Source organism: Capra hircus, chromosome 23, assembly GCF_001704415.2.
Source record: "Capra hircus breed San Clemente chromosome 23, ASM170441v1, whole genome shotgun sequence".
Classification (NCBI taxonomy): domain Eukaryota; kingdom Metazoa; phylum Chordata; class Mammalia; order Artiodactyla; family Bovidae; genus Capra; species Capra hircus.
Genome location: NC_030830.1, coordinates 41,810,803 through 41,833,255, shown reverse-complemented (window position 1 = coordinate 41,833,255; position 22,453 = coordinate 41,810,803). Strand labels below are relative to the sequence as shown.

At 43.1% G+C, this 22,453-nt stretch overlaps 1 protein-coding gene across 1 annotated transcript; it reads left to right on the top strand.

Annotated features, from left to right (window-relative positions):
- On the top strand, positions 224-21,243 carry KLHL31 (kelch like family member 31). Its single transcript, XM_018039251.1, has 3 exons — positions 224-392; positions 13,683-14,887; positions 16,636-21,243. Exons 2-3 carry the CDS (start codon positions 13,716-13,718, stop codon positions 17,366-17,368), a joined length of 1,905 nt encoding a protein of 634 aa, XP_017894740.1. The 5' UTR covers positions 224-392; positions 13,683-13,715; the 3' UTR covers positions 17,369-21,243.

Below are 22,453 nucleotides of genomic sequence, written 5' to 3'. Positions count from 1 at the left end.
CACACGCTAATCTGCTTCCGACAATTAAATATCCACCTGATTAATTTTCTCTCCTCACTCTCAGGTTATGGGGCTTGACTATTTTTTGTTTTTCAAGAAGTGGGGAGATCAGGAAACCCAAACCCTCTTCACCAACCAGAGGCTCCGCCCTCTGCCCCGGGGTGGCCTGAAATCGACGCCAGCGAGGGAGCCGAGGGCAGAGCAAAGGCTCTTCGCCCGCCGCGGGGCGGTGAAGGGTCACTCTAAGCCCTGCTGCCGCTGGACGCGTCAGGTGGCTGCCGCTGGCTCCGCACCGGCTCTTCCTCCGCCCTCTCTCCGCAGATTGCTTCACAAAAGGAGTTTGCAGCTGAAACTTCAGCATCGCAAGTCGGGGAAGCACCTCACACAGGAGGGTAAGGAGCTGGGGCCCCAGTCTCCAAATCTGGGGGGTGAATGACGGAGGGTGGAAGGGGGGTGTCTCTGTGTTCACGGTGGTAGTGATTTTATAGACAACGGTCTCCCCTCCGTCACGTCCTCCAGCCCTGAAGCTGTGAGCCAGAAAACATTTTCTTGAAATCTAAGGAATATGATAGATGGGGAGGAAGTATAGTCATAGAAAGGCGTGAAAGCGAAGTGACTGATAATTATAACACTCATTTTAAGTTTCTAATGCTAATGTAGGTTTTTCTTTTTCTGTGTTAGAGAGGAGGGAAGGGAAAATAAACCTCTGAGGTTTTGTTCATAAAGTTTAGAAGTTCATCTTCATTTTTATCAGGAACATCAGGAACATTTAGTATCTGATAAGTTTAGATAAAATATAATCTGTTGTGTTGAAATCAGTACCAACAAATCAGACAGCTCTTTGAACTCCCAGAAAGAGAGCCTATTGACAAAATGTCTCCTGCAAAAAAAGAACAGCTTTTAATTTAACTTTAAAACAAGTTTTTGTTCCAAGTGTGCGCCTGTGGCAATACTGATGTGTGTTTTATGCTAGAAATCATTTTGGAAGTGAAACAGTAAAATGGAAAACCCCCCCTAAAGCTGGACTTGGCTTAAAATGGCAAGAGGCAGAGGCCGGCTGTTTCTATTCCCGGAGTCAAGCTGCCGGGCGGACACACGCGGTGGCTGGAATGTGCTGGGGCCGGGCAGGCGCAGCTGCCGCCCCCTCGCCAGAAGGCCCTCTGGGATCCCAGCTCGGGCTGGCAGGAGAGTGACAGTAGCACTTGGGCACACAAGGCTGCCCAGCCTGCCCCGGGCAGAGGCCTCCCAGGAGGCGGGGTGGCGGGCGGAAGGAAAGAACACGCTCTTGCTTATGAAGTGACGGTTCCACTCTGCAATCGCTTCTAGGAGGTTTCACCTGCAATCTGTTTCAGGCCATGAGGGCCGAGTGTGATCCCGCCACGTGGGCTTGCCCCTCGTAAAAGAGGGTAGAATTACATTAGCATTTCTTGCAGCCTCACTTCGGTCCAGTGGTTCCGGATCTATTGGATTGGCTAAAAAGATGTTATGGAAAAACCCAATATTTGGGGTTATGGACCTTTTTCTGAACCTATGAAAGCTCTGGGCCCACTTAGAGGAAAATACACATGAACACACATGCAGAATATGTTTTCATAATACTCCAGAAATCTTCATGCAATTCCTGGACTCCTGAAACCCAACCCAGAAAAGGGTTGCCTGATATAATTCAGGACAGCCAGGTACCTTGAATTTCAGATACAAACCAGTTCTTAGTATAAGTTTGTCCCAAATATAGCATGGGATATACTTAAATTCTAAAAGATGATTAGTGGTTTTTCTGAAATTCAAATTTATCTAGAAATCTTCTATTTTTATTTGCTAAAGTTGGCAACTCAGACCCAAATGCATGATTCCGGGATGAAGAATTCCCCATCTCTGTTGGTTTATCCATAGTTAATCATGAGTTGATACTAGCAGTCTAAAAGGCTATACTGAAGGGGGATCAGGGAGAAGAAGTGATACAAACCAGACTTTTACAATTCTAACAGCAAAAGCCAGCTGTTTATTCTTAATCTCTGTAAAATTTTAGAACTGAAAGGTATATACCTCCTCATTTGACAGATGATTAAACTGAAATCTTAAAAACTTGAGTGTTTTGCCACAGATCATTCAGATGGTTACAGCAATATTAACACCAAAACCCAATTCTCAGTTCCGTGATGACCAGATCATTAGTCTTACAAACCAGATTTCCACCCTCGCTTCTCACAACCTTAACATACACACACCAAAGACTAGAAACAAGAAAGAGCAATTTTACTAAAATTTTCAACAAAATCAAGACCAAAAATCTTAGCACAGAGTCCTTACATAGTGTGTGCAGCTTAACAGAAGGTAGCTTTAGGTATAGAGTCTGTACACTTTATAGATAGACAGGCGTCTAGCTAAGTTGATCCATAAGAAATTGGCAATATTTGTCTTTAAGCAAAAGTTGATAACTTCATATTCAACCTAATACTTAAAAGGAAGTGTTTGATTCTCTGGTCAACAAATTCATGCAAGATCTCCTTGAACCTACTTTCTCTTTTGGCTTACCCAAACTACTAGAGTTTCATAGCCTTACTACCCCTAATAAGATAAAGAAACTCACAGGCTCTTTCTGTCTAAACAAATCTGTCTCACATTGAGAAGGGCAGCTTCTGGGCTTCAGTTTGGAGCCATAAAGAACCATTTCATGTTCTCCATATCCACCTTTTGAAATTATAAACTTGAGTTCCAACTCATTCAGTCTCTATCTGCTCATGCTGGAAGGAGCTAACCTTTTAACCTATGAAAGATTATAAGCTGCTCCGGATGTAAGGGTAATATAGGGGATCAGGATTCAATCTGGATTTGGATCTTTGCTCCACTACACATTATGTACCCAGTATGTGAACTTGGATATGTTTTTAAAATTCTCTCAGAATATTAATTTCTTCATTTGTAAAGTGAACATAATATCACCTGCCTTTTGGGAATTTTCATGATGCTTAAATTTATAAAAATAAAATCATGTATTTACCTAGGCACAGAACCCAGGAGTCCTCAACGTTTGCTACTTCTATAAATATTATCAATATTTTAGGGAGAAATAAAGGTAATGGTTTCCATTGCATACAGAGTCTAGATTCATGCTTGATGATTTATATTTAGGAGTTAATTATTCACATACTTAAAATATTCAAAGACAAAAGATCATAGCAAATTTGACAGCTCATGTACCTGCCCACCCATTGATCACATGTTGAATACATGATCCTGTTGTCATAGAAATGACAGAAGTGCCAGAGCAGGGGTGGGCAGTGGGAGGAGAGTGTGGCCTTATGTTGCCTTTTGCCCACTTTCTAATGGGCAGCTCTTCTAGGGCACCTGGGAGGTTGCTCTGGGAGACAGTGGATGTAGCAGAGGGGGAAGGAGGCTGTGGGGTTCAAGACCAGAGAAGAATTCTCCGGGTTCCCTCCACAGAATGGAAGCATGGCTCGGTTGGGAGCCTTCTGCAGCCTTCTGCACCCTGCACCTCTTATACTCAAAAAGGGAAGGGACAGAAGGGGACTGGCAGTGCCTCCAAATAGCTGCTCATCCCATTACACAACCTCAGCTGCCGGGGCTGGACCTGCTCTGTCCAGTGCGTCCTGCTATGGCAGGGCCACTCACGGTCCCAGAGTGCTGGAAAAGCGCTTCCATCCCAAGGGGACGACTCATTAGAACCCCACAGTGGGAAGGGAGAATCCAGCCCTTTGTTCTTCAGAGAAAAACAGAGAAATAGTCTTGAAAGTGTCCCAGCTGCAGGCCACTCAGCTAGGCTGACCATGCAGACCCCATGCAGACTGACTGTGACCCCAGTCAGAGCGCCCCCCCCCCCGCCTGGGTCTGGGACCCATGGTGACAGCTCCCAAGCTGGGGGGTTCCCTGAGCCACCAGCCACAAAGCACTCACTCGTCAAAAAAAGAGAAACGCCTTGAAAACAACAAGTAGAGTGCTCATCCAACTTTGAGTTGATATAATAAGAATGGAGGCTTTCCAAACTGTTACTCAACACCTGGGTTATAGTCTGGATCATATAAGGACGTGTACGGGCAACTAACTCACTGGCGTAACCTCTGCCTCTCCCTTGCAGCCACATTTTGGTATCACCTGTGGCCATCATTTGTGATCATTTACAATATGACTCAGGGGTGCATAATGAACATTTGTATAATTGTAAAAACTCATACAAACACACACATATATATTAGCTTCCCTGGTGGCTCAGATGGTAAAGAATCTGCCTGTCAATGCAGTAGACGTGGGTTTGATCCCTGGATTGGGAAGATCTCCTGGAGAAGGAAATGGCTACCTACTCCAGTATTCTTGACTGGAGAATCCCATGGACAGAGGGGTCTGGCAAGCTCCAGTCCATGGGATCACAAAGAGTAGACACTCCTGAGCAACGAACTCTTTCACACATAATAAATGAAAAATCCAGGGAGGGTTCCGGTGCCTTGTTTTGGCTACATGTTCACATATAACCTTGGGGCTGAGTAGTACATGTCTGCGGACATTGCGTTTTTGTCTAATCTCGCTCCCTAAGCCCACACCATCAGCCTAGCAACGCGGCACCACCACCAGATGAGTGGATAGCAGTGAATTAAACTGTTCCCCTTTCCTTCCATTCATGAACCAGGCTGCCTGCTTATAACTCCTTTCCTTTAAGGCTGCCTTTGCTTTTCATTTAAGTGTGATTGGTGTAGAACAATGCTGGGTGTGCTAGTCACGCGGCATGGTGAGAGTGTGTGTGTGTTTGTCCCTAGCATGTCATGTCAGAAAGGCCTCGGTGTGAGGGGCCCGGAGGGTCTTCCAAGGCTTCCCAGGGCGGCTGCGGAGAACAGAGCCTCTGGGTCTTGCTCCCACATCAGGAGCGAGCTGGTCGAACCTGCAGCAGGGCCCGGAGCACCCAGCAGCCGCCCTACCGTTCTTACCCTAAACAGAGAAGGGCTGTGCCCAAGGCCCTGTCTCCCTGGGAGATGCCAGAGGAAAAGCATTCCCCAGGGTGTGGGAGGCGGTGGCCATCTCCGCGGCCGAGAGGACGTCATCAGGACCTGGCCCAGCTTCCAAGGAGGGAGCCTGGGCCCCAGGCTCCTCGGAGGCGTCTGCAGTGTTGCTGAAGGAACACAGCCCCAGCCGAGTACACCTGGGCAGGTGCTGGGAGGTGCAGACCTAGAGAATAGAATGCAACGGCAGCTCTCATAAAGAAAGGCTGGACGTATGAGCATATCTGGGGAAATACAGCCACCAGGAAGGGGTCTGCAGGCTCTGATTTCAAAACTCTTAAATGGTCCCCTGCACCTAAGAGCTAAAGAAGCCTTTACAAAGTGCTTTGGAGGACTCTAAAAACCCTCTCTTATTTGAGATATATATACATATTTAAAATATATTAAGAACATTAAGATTAATTAAATGAATGATGTTAAAATATTATTTGAATATTAACATATCATAATACTACTTTTAAAAATAAATGTTCCATGATGGCAACTCTGTTAGAAATTTGTATGTGAGTCATAGGAGGAAACTGCTAAAAACAAAACAAAAACCATGCATATCTGGGAGAAACCATGCAAACCCTGGATCATCTATCAGACCAGCTGATGTCTCGCCCAGTAGGGGCCTGGGGAAATGGGACAAAGGCAAGAGGATTCAGATAGAGGGTTGAGAGGTCTCCAAGGGAATGCCAAGGGCAGCAGGAAGCGGGAAGGCCAGACTATGGAGGAAAGTGAAGGTGGCAACAGGAAGCAAGAGCAGGAAGCCGTGGCGGAAACGTGACGAAGTGCACTAGGGCCTCGGTGTGTCCTCTCCTTCCTGGAGGTCTCTGTATCCTTCCCAGTCATGTACCAGCTTCTCAGGTTCAAACCCTTCCTGGCGCCCAGTGTCCTTTCTGTGTTGATCTGGTGTTACCTGCCCACCTGTCTCCATCACTCCAGCCATCTCGGTCTGCACATCCCTCTCTGCTTCCACAGGGGCACTTCCTCGGCTTTAAAGTCCTTGTTCCCCCCCACCCACCCCCATACCTACTTCTTTTAAAAAGAAGCTTTAAAAGCTTCCAAAGCTTTTAAAAAGCTTTCAGTACTAGAACCAGCAAGATTCTTGTTATCTGCAAACTTTCCCATCCTAACTCCACCGCAACAAAACAATTCCTTTCATCTGAATTCCAAAGTCCAGGCTCATCGATTCAACCTGTTCCATATAATCCGTGTTTTTGTTTGTTTGTTTTGGGGTTTTTGTTTTGTTTTGCTTGTTTTTTTGGTGTTTTTTTTTTTTTTTTTTTTGGCCGCAGTATGCAGTATATGAGATCTTAGTTCCCCAGCCAGGGATGGAAGCAGTGCCCCCGCAACAGAAGTGGGTAGCCTTAACCAAGAGACCACCAGGGAAGTTACCCATATATCCGTTCTTTTGTTTACATAATCTGTGTCCCAAGTTTCCTAAACTTCCAGGGTTACCCTTATGCATAGCAATGTAAAAATAACCTGTTCTTCAGCCTATGTCATTACCTGAATTCCAGTTCTCTCCCTGGCATTTTCAAAGATCCTTTAGCAATGTCTATGTTCCAGAAATCTTCTCCTAATCCCCTGATTACCTCTCCATAGTGCGGCTGCTTTCTCTGATGGGCTTCCCCTCAAAGCTTAAACAGGTCACTTCCTTTATTCCTCTAAACACAAATAACAGGGGCTGTTTGTTTTAATGGCAACAATTGAAATCTTTTGAACATTGACTTTTTGCAAGATACCCTATTAAATGCTGTACAGATGCTTCCTCACTAAGCTTTCATGGACCACTCTACAGGCAAGCACCATTGTTATCTTTCCTTTAGAGGTAAGTCCGTGCAGACTCTGAGAGGTTAGTAATCTATGAAAAGTCACACCTCAGATAAGTAGGCAAGCTGGTATTTACATCATATTTTCATTATCATTCAGTTTGAAATACGATCCAATCTCCCTTGTGATTTCTTTGACTCATGGATTATTTAGAAGCGTATTATTTGATTTCCCTGATGTCCTCCAAAACAGAGACTGCTGAGTAGTGATAAGCCCTGCATCTACACGAGTGAAAAACTGCCTGTAGGGATTCCTCCAGGAAAAACAGACAGGGCTTCTTGCAAAGACACATGTGTGCTCCCGGTGGTAGGAACTGCTGTTTGTAATTTTTGTAGGTACTCTGCTGCGCTTCCCGACTCTCTTGCGGGCATTTCGTACTTGCCCTCGTTTGTCTATTTAACATGAATCGCATACTGTATTGCCTCCTCACTCCCAGCACAGCGCTGCCCACACCCTGATAACTGCTTGCTGAAACAAAATTTTTTAAAAATTTCCCCAGAAAAATCCAACAAAGGGTCACTCACCACATAAGTCAAATGCATTTGAAGACTAAAACGATGGTGGGTTGAAAATCTATTTCACAGGTAAGGATGCGTGTGGCTTTGCTCACAAGGAAGAATGAGGAAGGACAAACGTGCTCCAGTCTTGCAAACAAATACAAATGTGAACATGACGATTAGAGCTTAATGAGGAAGACAAAAGGCCCGGCAAAGAGACAGACGTCCTGTTTCTTCCCTACTTGCTTCTCTCCTTCCACATGGAGAAGAACAAGAACAAACACAATAGAAAGGTTATAGAGTTCTTATAACATCTATTCCAGTAGTAATTAAATTGAAAACATTCAAGGGGGCCTCAAAGCTAAGTGTCACCCCTCAGTGAGACTTAAAATACACACACACACACCACCCTTCAAAAATGAGAAAATACCTAAACACCTAAATGCCCATCAACACGAGAATAATTGAACAAATTTTATATATCCTTGCGGGGGGCGTCTCTGCAGCTATTAGGGAGAATGAGGTAAATTTATGTGCGTGCTGTTATGGAAAGATGTACATGAGTACATCCAAGTAAAGAAAGCAAATTGCTGAATAATATAGCACAAACTTGTTTCGGGCTTCCCCGGCTGGTACTGGTGGTCAAGAACCCGCCTGCCAATGCAGGAGACGTAAGAGACTCGGGTTTGATTCCTGGGTCAGGAAGATCCCCTAATGAGGGCGTGGCCACCCACTCCAGGATTCTCGCCTGGAGAATCCCATGGACAGAGGAGCCTGGCGGGCCACAGTCCACAGAGCTGCACAGAGGTGAGATAAGCTGTCTCACAGTGGTATGCTGGAGCTTCTAAGAACCAATTTGTATTTTCAGGAATTTAGCAAAACTGGTTGCTGACAGCTTAAAACCAACCACAAGTGTATTTATATCAAGGAAATTGTTGTTTAGTTGCTCAGCCGTATCCAACTGTTTGCAACCCCATGGACTGTAGCCTGCCAGGCTCCTCCGTCCCTGAAATTTCCCATGCAAGAACACTGGAGTAGGTTGCCATTTCCTCCTCCAGTGGATCTTTCTGACCCAGAGATCGAGCCCACATCTCTTGCATTGCTTGCATTGACACGTGGATTCTTTACCACTGAGCCACAGGGAAACCCTGAAAGATCTATGGGTATCTATATGCATAACCATATACAGTCTGGAATGATATGCAACAAGCTGCTAACTGTTGAATTATACATACTGATTTTATTATTTTTGGTGAGAAACATGATTTTTTCTTTCTAAATTAATTTTATCGGAGTATAGTTGCTTTACAATGTTGTGTCCGTTTCTACCATACAGCAAAGTGAGTCAGCCATACACATACATATATCCCTGAGACTTCCTGCCATCCAGTCACCACAGCGCTCTAAGTAGAGTCCCCTGTGCTATACACTACGTTCTCATTGGCTATCTATTTTATATATAGTATCAATGGTATATATGTGTCCATTCCAATCTCCCAATCCCTCCCAACCAGCCCTTCTCCCCTTGGTGTCCATGTATTTCTTCATCTGTGTCTCTATCTCTGCTTTGCAAATAAGATCATTGATACCATTTTTCTAGATTCCACATATATGCATTAATATGCAATGTCTTTCTCTTTCTGACTTACATCACTCTGTATAATACTCTCTAGGTCCATCCACATGATTTTGACATTTTAAAAATGAAAAAAAAAATGGATGGACCTACAGAGTATGATACTAAGTAAAGTAAGAAAAAAGCTAATATCATATGATATCGCTTATATGTAGAATCTAAAAAAATGCAAATGAACTAATTTATAAAACAGAAATAGACCCACAGACAAAAAACAAACTACCGTTACCAAAAGGAGAAACAGGATGGGGTGGGGAAGGGATAAGTTAGAAGTCTGGTCAAGTCTGGATAAGCTAGGAGCAGCGCACACACGCTGCCGCCGCTGCTGCTGCTGAGTCGCGTCAGTCGTGTCCGACTCTGTGCGACCCCATAGACGGCAGCCCACCAGGCTCCCCCATCCCTGGGATTCTCCAGGCAAGAAGACTGGAGTGGATTGCCATTTCCTTCTCCAATGCATGAAAATGAAAAGTGAAAATGAAGTCACCCAGTAAGTGTCCGACTCTTCACGACCCCATGGACTGCAGCCCACCCAGCTCCTCCATCCATGGGATTTTCCAGGCAACAGTACTGGAGTGGGGTGCCATCGCCTTCTCCGACACACACACTCCTATATGTGAGATAGGTAACCGACAAGGACCTACTGCATAACTCAGGGCACTATACTCAGTATTTTGTAATAACCTATAAGGGGAAAGAATTGGAAAAAGAATATATACATTCTGAACCACTGTGCTGTATACCTGAAACCAACATGACATTGTAAATTAATTATACTTCAATAAAAAATTTTAAATGCCATTAATTTCACAAGAAAGTGGATGCCACCATGGCGTAGATAAAATCCATTTAAAAAGCCAGGTTTAGCATGTTCTGATGGCTGTGCCCAATATTTTGAGAAGGGCTAAAATAACTTAATCTGTGATACTTTAAGAGCTATGTATTTATTTGGTAAACTTAATATATTTCAAGTCTACATTTAATATTAGAGCTGTTCACAGCTCTAAATGTACAGCTAAACCCACACTCCCTATAGGTTTAGCAGTTGGTTCAAATATTTATGATATTGATAATATGAAACAGTTACTGTCTTTTGTATATCAGCATCTATATAAATATATTTCTAAGAGACATATTAGTAGATTTAGAACTTTAGTGTCTAAGCATTTTTTTTTTGGTTTTTCATAGCTTGCTAAATTATTATTCAAAAATCTGTACCAATTATCCTCCTACCAACAATGTATGGAGAGTACCACACCAACATCTGATATTCTTTGTATTTTAAGATATTTTAACCATTTGACAAGCAAAATTTGACCACAAAAAATAAAAAGGCGCTCTGGATTTCAGTTGACAGTTCCCTGATTATTGTTAGTTTAGGTTTTTAAAAAAATATTAACTCTGTATTTTATTTTCTGTGAACAACATGGTTACCTAGTCATAGTCTTCATCCATTTTTTAGTTGGGTTACATTTACTTCTTTTTTTGTTATTGTTTGTATAACATTTTTATTGATGGTCCTTAGCAACCACTTTCTATTACAAAGATTCCTTTGTTAACCTTTTACTTCTTAATTGTAGGAGCTCTTTAAATACAATGTTAGGGGATTCCCTGATGGCCCAGTGGTTAGGACTTGGTGCTTTCACTGCTGGGGCCTAGGTTTGATCTCTTATCAGGGAACTAAGATCCTACAAGTTGTGAGGTGTGGCCAAAAAATAAAAATAAATAAAAATAAACACCATATTAACTTTAACCTTTTATCTGATGAACTATGGACTGAGGTTCGTGACATTGCACAGGAGACAGGGATCAAGACCATCCCCATGGAAAAGAAATGCAAAAAAGCAAAATGACTGTGTGGGGAAGCCTTACAAATAGCTGTGAAAAGAAGAGAAGCAAAAAGCAAAGGAGAAAAGGAAAGATATAAGCATCTCAATGTAGAGTTCCAAATAATAGCAAGAAGAGATAAGAAAGCCTTCCTCAGTAATCAATGCAAAGAAATAGAGGAAAAGAACAGAATGGGAAAGGCTAGAGATCTCTTCAAGAAAATTAGAGATACTAAGGGAACATTTCATGCAAAGATGGGCTCAATAAAGGACAGAAATGGTATGGACCTAACGAAGCAGAAGATATTAAGAAGAGGTGGCAAGAATACACAGAAGAACTGTACAAAAAAGATCTTCATGACCCAGATAATCATGATGATGTGATCACTAACCTAGAGCCAGACATTTTGGAGTGTAAAGTCAAGTGGGCCTTAGAAAGCATCACTACAAACAAAGCTAGTGGAGGTGATGGCATTCCAGTTGAGCTATTTCAAATCCTGAAAGATGATGCTGTGAAAGTGCTGCACTCAATATGCCAGCAAATTTGGAAAACTCAGCAGTGCCCACAGGACTGGAAAAGGTCAGCTTTCATTCCAATCTCAAAGAAAGGCAATGCCAAAGAATGCTCAAACTACCACACAATTGCACCCATCTCACATGCTAGTAAAGTAATGCTCAAAATTCTCCAAGCCAGGCTTCAGCAATGCGTGAACTGTGAACTTCCAGATGTTCAAGCTGGTTTTAGAAAAGGCAGAGGAACCAGAGATCAAATTGCCAACATCAAATTGCTGGATCATGGAAAAAGCAAGAGAGTTCCAGGAAAACATCTATTTCTGCTTTATTGACTATGCCAAAGCCTTTGACTGTGTGGATCACAATAAACTGTGGAAAATTCTGAAAGAGATGGGAATACCAGACCACCTGACCTGCCTCTTGAGAAACCTATATGTAGGTCAGGAAGCAACAGTTAGAACTGGACATAGAACAACAGACTGGTTCCAAATAGGAAAAGGAGTACGTCAAGGCTGTATATTGTCACCCTGCTTATTTAACTTATATGCAGAGTACATCATGAGAAACGCTGGGCTGGAGGAAGCACAAGCTGGAATCAAGATTGCTGGGAGAAATATCAATAACCTCAGATATGCAGATGACACCACCTTTATGGCAGAAAACGAAGAGGAACTAAAAAGCCTCTTGATGAAAGTGAAAGAGGAGAGTGAAAAAGTTGGCTTAAAGCCTAACATTCAGAAAACGAAGATCATGGCATCTTGTCCCATCACTTCATAGGAAATAGATGGGGAAACAGTGGAAACAGTGTCAGACTTTATTTATTTGGGCTCCAAAATCACTGCAGATGGTGATGCAGCCATGAAATTAAAAGATACTTACTCCTTGGAAGAAAAGTTATGACCAACCTAGATAGCATATTCCAAAGCAGAGACATTACTTTGCCAACAAAGGTCCATCTAGTCAAGGCTATGGTCTTTCCTGTGGTCATGTATGGATGTGAGAGTTGGACTGTGAAGAAAGTTGAGAGCTGAAGAATTGATGCTTTTGAACTGTGGTGTTGGAGAAGACTCTTGAGAGTCCCTTGGACTGCAAGGAGATCCAACCAGTCCATTCTAAAGGAGATCAGCCCTGGGTGTTCTTTGAAAGGAATGATGCTAAAGCTGAAACTCCAGGACTTTGGCCACCTCATGCTACGAGTTGACTCATTGGAAAAGACTCTGATGCTGGGAGGGATTGGGGGCAGGAGGAGAAAGGGACGACAGAGGATGAGATGGCTGGATGGCATCACTGCCTCAATGGACGTGATTTTGAGTGAACTCCGGGAGTTGGTGATGGACAGGGAGGCCTGGCGTGCTGCGATTCATGGGGTTGCAAAGAATCGGACCCGACTGAGCAACTGAACTGAACTGAACTGAACTGAACCTTTTATCTGTCAAAAATATTACAAATATTTGTTTTCACAGTCTGTTGCTTGTCTTTCAAATAGTTGGTGTTGTTTTATAGATATAAGTTTTCACTTTTTTAAATATTCGGAGCTGTCTTTCCCTGTATGCTTCTGGATTTTATGTTATGCTTAAGCATCTTTCTGATGCTAAGATTTTTTTTAACTACTTTCTTCTAGTTCTTGTAAGTTTGTGTGTGTATATGCACCCTTTAGATATTTAATTCAACTGGAAATTATTTTAGTGACTATGCAGAGTAGGAAGTACTTGAACATCATTACAAGTTCTTATCCAGTGGTTATTACCCATGTGTATTCTCATATATATTCAGACATCTACATTTAACATGAATTCCTGAGTTTTAGTATTATAGTATTTCACTGAGAAAAACTTCAGAGTAGTTATAATTTGGGCTTCCCTGGTGGCCCCCTGGGTTGGGAAGATCCCCTGGAGGAGGCCATGGCAACCCACTCCAGGATTCTTGCCTGGAGAATCCCCATGGACAAAGGAGCCTGGCGGGCTACAGGCCATGGGATCACAGAGTCAGACACGACTGAGTGACGAAGCACAGTTATAATTTACTTCTTCCTGAGTGCAAACTCCGTCCTTGAAATGACGTTTCACTTATTCCATAATTATTGGACAACTAGATCAGAGAATATTTGGTCATTTCTGCTGTATAAAATTTGTCCATATAGCTACTGAGAGGTTTCATTTGATAACATAAATCTTTCTAGCATTGTCTGCAATGATTGATGCTTAAGTCAACTGTCAATAAGATGTGGATCTAGTCCAATGTCTTTAAATGGTTTTTTTTTTTGAGAAAATCTACATTGTGTCATTAAAAAACTACTATCTTACAAAAAAAATTGAGAAAAGTTTCTCAGGGTGGTATTTCGAAGTCCAAAGCACAATTAAAATCATGTCTTTTTTTTTTCTAGCAAGTTCTTGCCTGTGACAGTGTGTTTGCCAGCATGGCCCCCAAAAAGAAGACTGTCAGGAAGAACAAAGCTGACGTCAATGAGATGACCATCATTGTGGAAGACAGTCCCCTCAACAAGCTCAACGCTCTGAATGGGCTCCTGGAAGGAGGCAACGGCCTTAGCTGCATTTCTTCTGAACTGACAGATGCTTCTTACGGCCCCAACCTCTTGGAAGGTTTGAGTAAAATGAGGCAGGAGGGCTTCCTTTGTGACTTAGTCATCAGCACCAAAACCAAATCCTTTGACGTTCACAAGTCAGTGATGGCTTCATGCAGTGAGTACTTTTACAACATCCTAAAAAAAGACCCCTCAACCCAAAGGGTGGATCTCAATGACATCGCACCGCTGGGCCTGGCCACGGTCATTGCATACGCCTACACCGGAAAGCTCACTCTCTCCCTGTACACCATAGGAAGCATTATTTCTGCTGCTGTTTATCTTCAGATCCACACCCTTGTCAAGATGTGCAGTGATTTTCTGATACAAGAGATGAGCGTTGAGAATTGCATGTACATTGCTAACATTGCCGAAACATACTCCCTGAGAAACGCAAAGGCAGCCGCCCAGAAATTTATCCGGGATAACTTCCTTGAATTTGCAGAAACAGATCATTTTATGAAACTTACCTTTGAGCAAATTAATGAACTTCTTATAGATGACGATTTACAGTTGCCTTCTGAAATAGTAGCATTCCAGATTGCAATGAAATGGTTAGAATTTGACCAAAAGAGAGTGAAATACGCTGCCGATCTCTTGAGCAATATTCGCTTTGGTACCATCTCTGCACAAGACCTGGTCAATTATGTTCAGTCAGTACCGAGAATGATGCAGGATGCTGACTGTCACAAGCTTCTTGTAGATGCTATGAACTACCACCTACTTCCCTATCATCAGAACACGTTACAGTCTAGACGCACGAGAATCCGAGGGGGTTGTCGTGTGCTTGTCACTGTGGGGGGCCGTCCAGGCCTTACAGAGAAGTCCCTTAGTAGAGACGTCTTGTATAGAGACCCTGAAATTGGATGGAGCAAGCTCACAGAGATGCCAGCCAAGAGTTTTAATCAGTGTGTGGCTGTGATGGATGGATTTCTTTATGTGGCCGGTGGGGAAGACCAGAACGATGCAAGAAATCAAGCCAAGCATGCAGTCAGCAATTTCTGCAGGTACTGACTCTTTTATTAGAAATAGAAATGGTTCAATATAATGAGGGAATTGCCCTGACATAGAAGGAAGCTAATCATGTCTATTAGCTTAGGTTACTGGCTCAGTAAATCAATAATAAAAATAACACCACAATATACATATATAAAACTTTACATTTTATAGAGTGCACTCACATCTATTCTGCACTAGAAATTTCTAAATATGCCAGTGAAGCAAGCCAGGAAGAGTCTGATGATTCTGATTTTACATGTGAGAAACCTGACACCCAGAGAAGTGATACTGCTAGTAAGTGGAATTCACATGTTCTTATTTCTAGTCAGGGTGCTCTTCATGATACCCTGCTTTTTTGAAAGAAACTGGGTGCAAAGTAAGAAAGATTAAAAGGATGCAAAATTTCTTTTAAGTGGATTGTTACTGATGACTGTCAGATTCATAACTGGCTTGTTACTGATGACTGTCAGATTCATAACTAGCAACTAGGTTGAGATTATTAAAAATGTGACAGCTAATTAATTTTAATTAATTTAAAACATTTCTTTAAAGACTAAATACCATCAATATCTTTGATGCATGTAGAGAGCAAAAGCATACCAAATCCTGCAGAAAGTGAAATTTACATGCATGTTATTTTTGTATATTTATAATAAAAAATGAAACCTACATACACAAGAAATGGTCAGAAAGCAGTGCTTCCATTGTGGTAGTGGTTCAAAGCCAAACATAACTAATGAACAAGAGTTGAAACTTCATCTAGTAAATCATAAAAAATATTCTTTACTATTTTATTATATGCACGTGTCATTTAAATTAAACAATTAATGATTTTTAGCCTTGATAGCCATGATTAAGTCTTGACTTGGAGGTGAAATGAGACAAACATGAATGAACATCAAACAGAGTTCTGTGTTTACAATACTTGGAACTACAGAAATAGGAAAGTATTAGTTTCCTGTGGGTGCTTCTTTTCCTCCAGCTGATAACTATTGGTACTCGGCCTTTTGCGGTATTGACTTCAATGCTGATGGTATAATAATTGTAACGTTGAACGCTGAAAAAAGAGTATACCTACGCTAAAAAAAAATCGGACCTATTATTAATAATAAGTGCTAGAAATTAGAGAAGCATCCAAATGTTAGCTTTGTTGATGCGCTGATACATGAGTGTCTACTGTTCTCCTTCTAAACAGACGATAGAGGACTTAGTGACTAGCCTTAAGGTGCCAATGGCCAGGAGAGGTGTGTGAACAAGAAGGGATTTGTGAGAAAAGGAGAAACAAACCCAGTTAGTCAACCCCTACCTTGATTAAGCGGTGAGGATGAGCTGGGGCGGGCTGGTGTCTGAGGATAAGCGGAACTGGCTTTCATGCCGCCGCGTTTCCTTTCCCGGTCTCTCATTCCACACATTCCGGCTCCACCCCCTCCACGCGGGCATCCCCTAAATCCTGCCGGAGGATGGATATCTGAATACGGAGGAAAGGGGGTCGGAGGTCATCTCAGCGGGGCGGTTGTGGCTGGTTTACACGCGGGAGGAGCGGGAGTCCCGGTCGCCGGCCCTGCCCTTCCCAAGGACCACACTTTGCTGCTGGATCAGAGAGGACCAGCATCCTCCATCCCGGGAAGGAGTTGCCCTGGGTCCCCGGGCTCCTCGCACGGACGGGCTGGTGATCTCCCCCTTACCCACCCCCAGCCCACACGCCCCTCCCCCGGTAGCGCCCACCAGGCTGTCACGCTCGCTCTGCCATTTCCAGATACGACCCCCGCTTCAACACGTGGATCCACCTGGCCAACATGACCCAGAGGCGCACGCACTTCAGCCTGAGCGTGTTCAACGGGCTGCTGTACGCAGTGGGCGGCCGCAACGCCGAGGGCAGCCTGGCCTCGCTCGAGTGCTACGTGCCCTCGGCCAACCAGTGGCTGCCCAAGGCGCCCCTGGAGGTGGCGCGCTGCTGCCACGCCAGCGCGGTGGCCGAGGGCCGCGTGCTGGTGACCGGCGGCTACATCGGCGGCGCCTACTCGCGCTCCGTGTGCGCCTACGACCCGGCGCGCGACGCGTGGCAGGAGCGGCCGGCGCTGGGCACGCCGCGCGGCTGGCACTGCGCGGTGGCGCTGGGCGAGCGCGTGTTCGTGATGGGCGGCAGCCAGCTGGGGCCGCGCGGCGAGCGCGTGGACGTGCTGACCGTGGAGAGCTTCTGCCCGGCCTCGGGCCAGTGGAGCTACGCGGCGCCGCTGCCGGTGGGCGTGAGCACGGCGGGCGCCTCGGTGCTGCACGGCCGCGCCTACCTGCTGGGCGGCTGGAACGAGGGCGAGAGGAAGTACAAGAAGTGCATCCAGTGCTTCAACCCCGAGCTCAACGAGTGGACGGAGGACGACGAGCTGCCCGAGGCCACCGTGGGCGTTTCGTGCTGCGCCCTGGCCATGCCCAACCCGGTGACCCGGGAGTCGCGCGCCAGCTCGGTGTCCTCGGTGCCGGTCAGCATCTGAGCCCGGGGAGCCGCGGGGAGAGCGAGCGGCCAGCGCGGCGACGCGTGAGCTGGGGGAGAGGAAAGGAAAATATCTAACATTTACTACGGGGCAGCCTTTTCAGATCCATCGAGGCACCCGTCTTGGAGGTTTGCAGTTGCTGGTGGGGCATCATCTACCTCTCTGTCGATTTTTTTTTTTTTTTTTCCTTAAGCAAAAGACAGGGCCAGAGCCAAGAGAGACAAGAAGCCGTTGATTTCAGCGGCCACTGGGTGGCAGGCAGGACTCGCGGTGCGCGCTTCATCGCCGCATCCTTTTTAAACTAGAGCGGTTACACCCACCTTGGAGATGGTGCTTCCGCGGTTTAGTAACACACGAAGCTTATGTGAGTAAAAGATCTCTCGTACAAAAGTTGATTGTCCTCTTTTTTTTTTCTTTAGGAAATTAAAAATATTCTTTATAGACTTTATTTTAAAATGGAAATCCGTCTGCGTTCATAAGGACTCAAGATTTAATTCTATGTTTCAATGCAATTTCTTTTCCTATGCATGCCTGAGTAAAAGATTTCGAAAGGCATCCCAGGAGAAAAATCATAAAGCTTAAGATGAGAGTCCGACTGGAAAGTAACAGGGACTCCACCCAGGGGCTGCCAGGTTGATGCCTTTGGCTTAAGAGTGATTCCCTCCTCCATGCCTCAGGCCCTCCAGAGTATTTCCTATCATAAAATCCTACTCTCGGAGAAGAAATTGACATCAGTCATTTCATTTCTAATGTAAATTTAAATCATTTTTCTGTTTCTCCTGGAAGTATTGGCACTTTACTTTGCTTCCCTGTTAAAGGGATTGCAAATATTGATATTACTAATATAATTGCTAATCTAAGAACTACCCCAAGATGGTTAAAGGCAACCTTGACCTTCATGTAGGACCCCAGAAGAACATCAAATAAAAGTCTGTCCTTAAGAATCATTAACTTAAAGCAAACACAGCCCAAAGCTTATGGAGCCAGTAACAATAATTTGATTTCTTCCACTCTTAGATGAGTGAGAATGAAGGAAATGTTTAGAATTCCTGGATTTGGCACAAGTGGGATGAATGGATTTTCCTGTTGGCAAATCCTATTGTTTACCATTTCATATCAATCCTGATTTCTTAATTAAAAATCTGAACACATTCATTTCCCATTGAAATGTTAAAATAATACATGCCCATTTGATTACATATTTTTTAAATTTCATCTGTTGCAGATTAGTTTTACAAATGAAATTATATCCGCTCCATATCACTTTTTTATTATGTTTGCCAAGTTTGGGAGCAAAGGGATGATGGTAGTAAATGATACATATTTTCCTTTCTTATAATTTATCCTTTTATTCTTTGATAGTTCATTTGTTTTGGAGAGGAAGGGCCCATCAATTATGGGTTATGTGCAAATGGATTTTGAAAAAATAAGACAAAGTATCTAAATGGTGAAACATGAGTATCTATGACAGTATAACTGGGTTTCCATGAACCCCCTCCTCTCCCACCTTGTGTAGATAGGTTATGGCTAGAGTTACAATATTTATATTTAAAATATTTTATTCGAACTGTGAAAAGTGGTTCATATAGTACATTTTGTGGAACAATTTTATATCATTGCCCCTGATAGAAAGTTCAGTCTCTGCGTGTTTAATGGTAACACTTGGGTAAAGGCTAAAACACCATAGGTTGAGAATAAGACATTATTAATATAAAAACATTGGGCTGTTTCCTCTCCCCATGCAGGGCAATACGGAGCAGACCTGCTCCTTGGTTCTTTACTGTCCCAGACTGAGAAATAAAGCTGTGTGAGAAGCCAGTGTATGGGGCCGGTTATATCACTGAGCTCCTAAGTCACAACGTGCAACGTATAGGTAGACTTCTGTCCTTGCAGCACTGCTGGTAAAATTAGCTTTGATTTATAATAAATTATTTTGGCCACAACTTACAAAGCCGATGTGAGGGTGACTGTGATATTGTTTCGTTTGCTGTGATATATTCTCATAGAACTGAGAAACCTACAGCACATCATTAATTTTGAGAGAGAAAAGTGATGTATTGTGGGTTACAGGCCGTAGTGGGCAAATAGACATAATTTCTTGGATGTGTCTCCCACCGAGATCCTATAAACATTGTGAAGAGGGGGGCCTAAGATTTGAATGAAATACAATCAACCAATTATAGTATTTTATCATGGAAGAATGAGAAAAGATGCTGAAACTAGAAGTTTTTCATCCATCAGAGCTTGATAAAATATGATGTGCAAAAATTCGGTAGTGACTTTCTAGAAGAGAGCCTGGGTTAGAATGGACAGATTGTTTGAGATGACCGTTTAATATATTTTCTACATTGGTTGCCTGAAGACTCAGAGAATACAAATATCTGCACTAACCAGATTCCTGGGTATATTGCTGTTGTTTCGTCTGCTCCAACAGTTAGGTCAATAAACAAAAAAACTAATAGAAATTTGAAATTCCAGAATTTCTGACATAACAAATTAGTAGGGAACATGGAACAGAAGGGTTGGTGAAAGTTATACATCTTAGAACATCCTGCATGGACAATTGAAAGGCATGAAAGTGTATAGCATCAAAATGACGTCTGTCACTTTCCACATGTAAGGGAAACACACTCTTTAACCCAACTACTGAAGCAGGTGTTCCTAGAAAACTTGATGATTTCTCCATGTTTTCCAACTGGAAAATTACTTTATTTTCATTATATTTTAAACTTAGAATCAATCACACTTCCAGGCCTTTAGGATCCAACCCTGTTCCTCTTCTTATTTTTCTGAAAGCAAAGGACTTGTTATTTTTGTAATACCAGAGTCCTCTGATGAAATAAAAGCATTAGTTCAATGTATCAGAGAAATAGCAGGCCACCCAGCAGCTGAAATAATAAAATTCAAGCTCTCTTTTTTGGAATGGGCCAGAGATCTGATGTGAAGGTTTCCAGGATACCAGACTGTAGTCTGTCCATTTTTAGTTAGACTTTTGGTGCCAGATTGTTATCCCTGATGTACTAGTTGCTTTCAGCGGCGTTGGATGGGTTTTATTTTTGCTTCCTATGTTGTAAGAATGGTTATGAATAGGAGGTCAATGATGGTGCAGATGAATATAATTCCCAACCAGGATTAGATGGTAGTGGAGTGTTATGAATGAGGAGGTATAACTGAGGTAAGAAGCATGTGAGGATGTACTGACTTGCTCTGTGACTTAAGGCAGAGCAGCATTACAGTAAGTGTATTTTTCAAACGTGCGTGTAGTTAGAGTTTGCCTGGAAATATGTAAGTGTTAAGAGGTCCATCTTTTGCTGGTTACCCTGGCCAAATATCTTCCAAATTCATCCAAGTTATTAGATAAAAGAAACTACTATCACGTCACTTATTTTTTTTTCCAGAGTTACAAAGAAATGAGTTTATGCCATCTACTCTGAATGAGTCTTCTCTGAATAAACTAGAATTCCCAGCCCAGCCACTGATGGGTATATTCTCCAGCACAAAAATAATTCAAAGGAATTATTTTTCAATACGTGCTTTCATATTTTAGAAACTACAGACTGGTTTCCTAAACACTCCTCCATCATAGTTATGAGAACTAAAGATTCTAAAACTAACAATTTACCCTTCAGCACATTGAGGGGGTAAAGATCATTTAAATGCCCCTCTCAGGGAACCAGAAATAAAATACTTGTCTTGAATACTCCTTAAAAATCTATGTGTTTATTCAGCAAATTTTGGCCAAAAATTTCTTTGTTTGCTTAAAACATTCTTGTACTGTATAAGGAACAACAAACTAAAAGGTATATCCTGTTTATAATCTCCTCAGTATCAATAAAGCTGCATTCAACAAGCGCTTTGAAGCGTTCTTTCTGTGATAGTCGGCTGTTGGTTTCTTTTTTTCTTCTTCATTTTGTTTTCATGATGACTCACCTCAACGAAACACAACAAAAAAGGAAGCAACAAATCATTTAGAAAGCTGTTCCAATAACCTGAAGACTAGTGAAAAATAAAAAGGGATAAAGCATCGCTAATGAGTTGCTTTGTAACTCAGACAGAAGCCCAGGTCTGTCTGTCAGTCCTGACCATGCATAAGTCATAGATTAAGTGTGGTTTCTCATCTTGGTTCCGCCCTGACCACAGCCAGCCCGGAACTGACTCAGATTCATCATCATTTGCAGTGAAACCACCGCTTAGGAAATGAAATCGTGTTGCTGTCGAGACCAGCCTCACAGCCTTTCCCTTCCACCTCACCATCCAAACGAGCAAATGACATGTAACCAACATGAGGTGTTCAACCTTTGATCTGAGTTAGCAGTAAAAATTTTTTTCTTTAACACGTGGACCATTTTTTAAAGTCCTTCTTGATTTTTTTTTACAATATTGCTTCTGTTTTTTGTTTTGGTTTTTGGCTCTGGCCTTGGGATCTCAGCTCCCCAACCAAATATGGAATCCATACCCCCCATGTTGGAAGGCAAAGTCTTAACCACTGGACCGCCAGGGAAGTCCTAGTAGTAAAATATTAAAACTCAGTTGAGGCCATCTTAGTCATTTCTAGAAAATTCTAAATGGCAGAAATAACTTTTTCTTAAGCTTCCCCAAGTCTCATGACCAGGCGCAGAGACTAGTCAATGGTGGTGGTTTAGTCACTAAGTCACGTCCTACTCTTGCAGCCCCATGGACTGTAACCCGCCAGGCTCCTCTGTCCATGGGATTTCCCAGGCAAGGATACTGGAGTGGGTTGCCATGCCCTCTTCCAGGGCATCTTCCCAACCCAGGGATGGAACCTTCGTCTCCCACATTGCAGGTGGATTTTTTTTTTTTTAACCACCTAGCCAGCAGGGATTGGGCCCCAAACAGAAACAGAGGTTGCATTCCCAATCGTGAGCATCCCAGCCAAGGGCCCCAGAGTTTCCTCTCATTTTCTTTGAACCCCCACAGAGCTCCCAGTTTCTCTGCAGGTTAGCACTCTTCTCCCCTGACGTTCATATACCATCTATCCAAATCATAATACACAGGAAGTTATTTCATGAAATTACGCCTTTGTATGTCAAAGGAATAACCATTTCGCACACAGTGTACTTGGCA

What these genes read in the sequence shown, in the direction of transcription:
- KLHL31 (XM_018039251.1), top strand. Translation starts at nt 13,716, where the DNA reads ATGGCCCCCAAAAAGAAGACTGTCAGGAAGAACAAAGCTGACGTCAAT. An exon ending in GCAGTCAGCAATTTCTGCAG is followed by an intron (nt 14,888 to 16,635) that starts GTACTGACTCTT and finishes TGCCATTTCCAG; the next exon opens with ATACGACCCCCGCTTCAACA.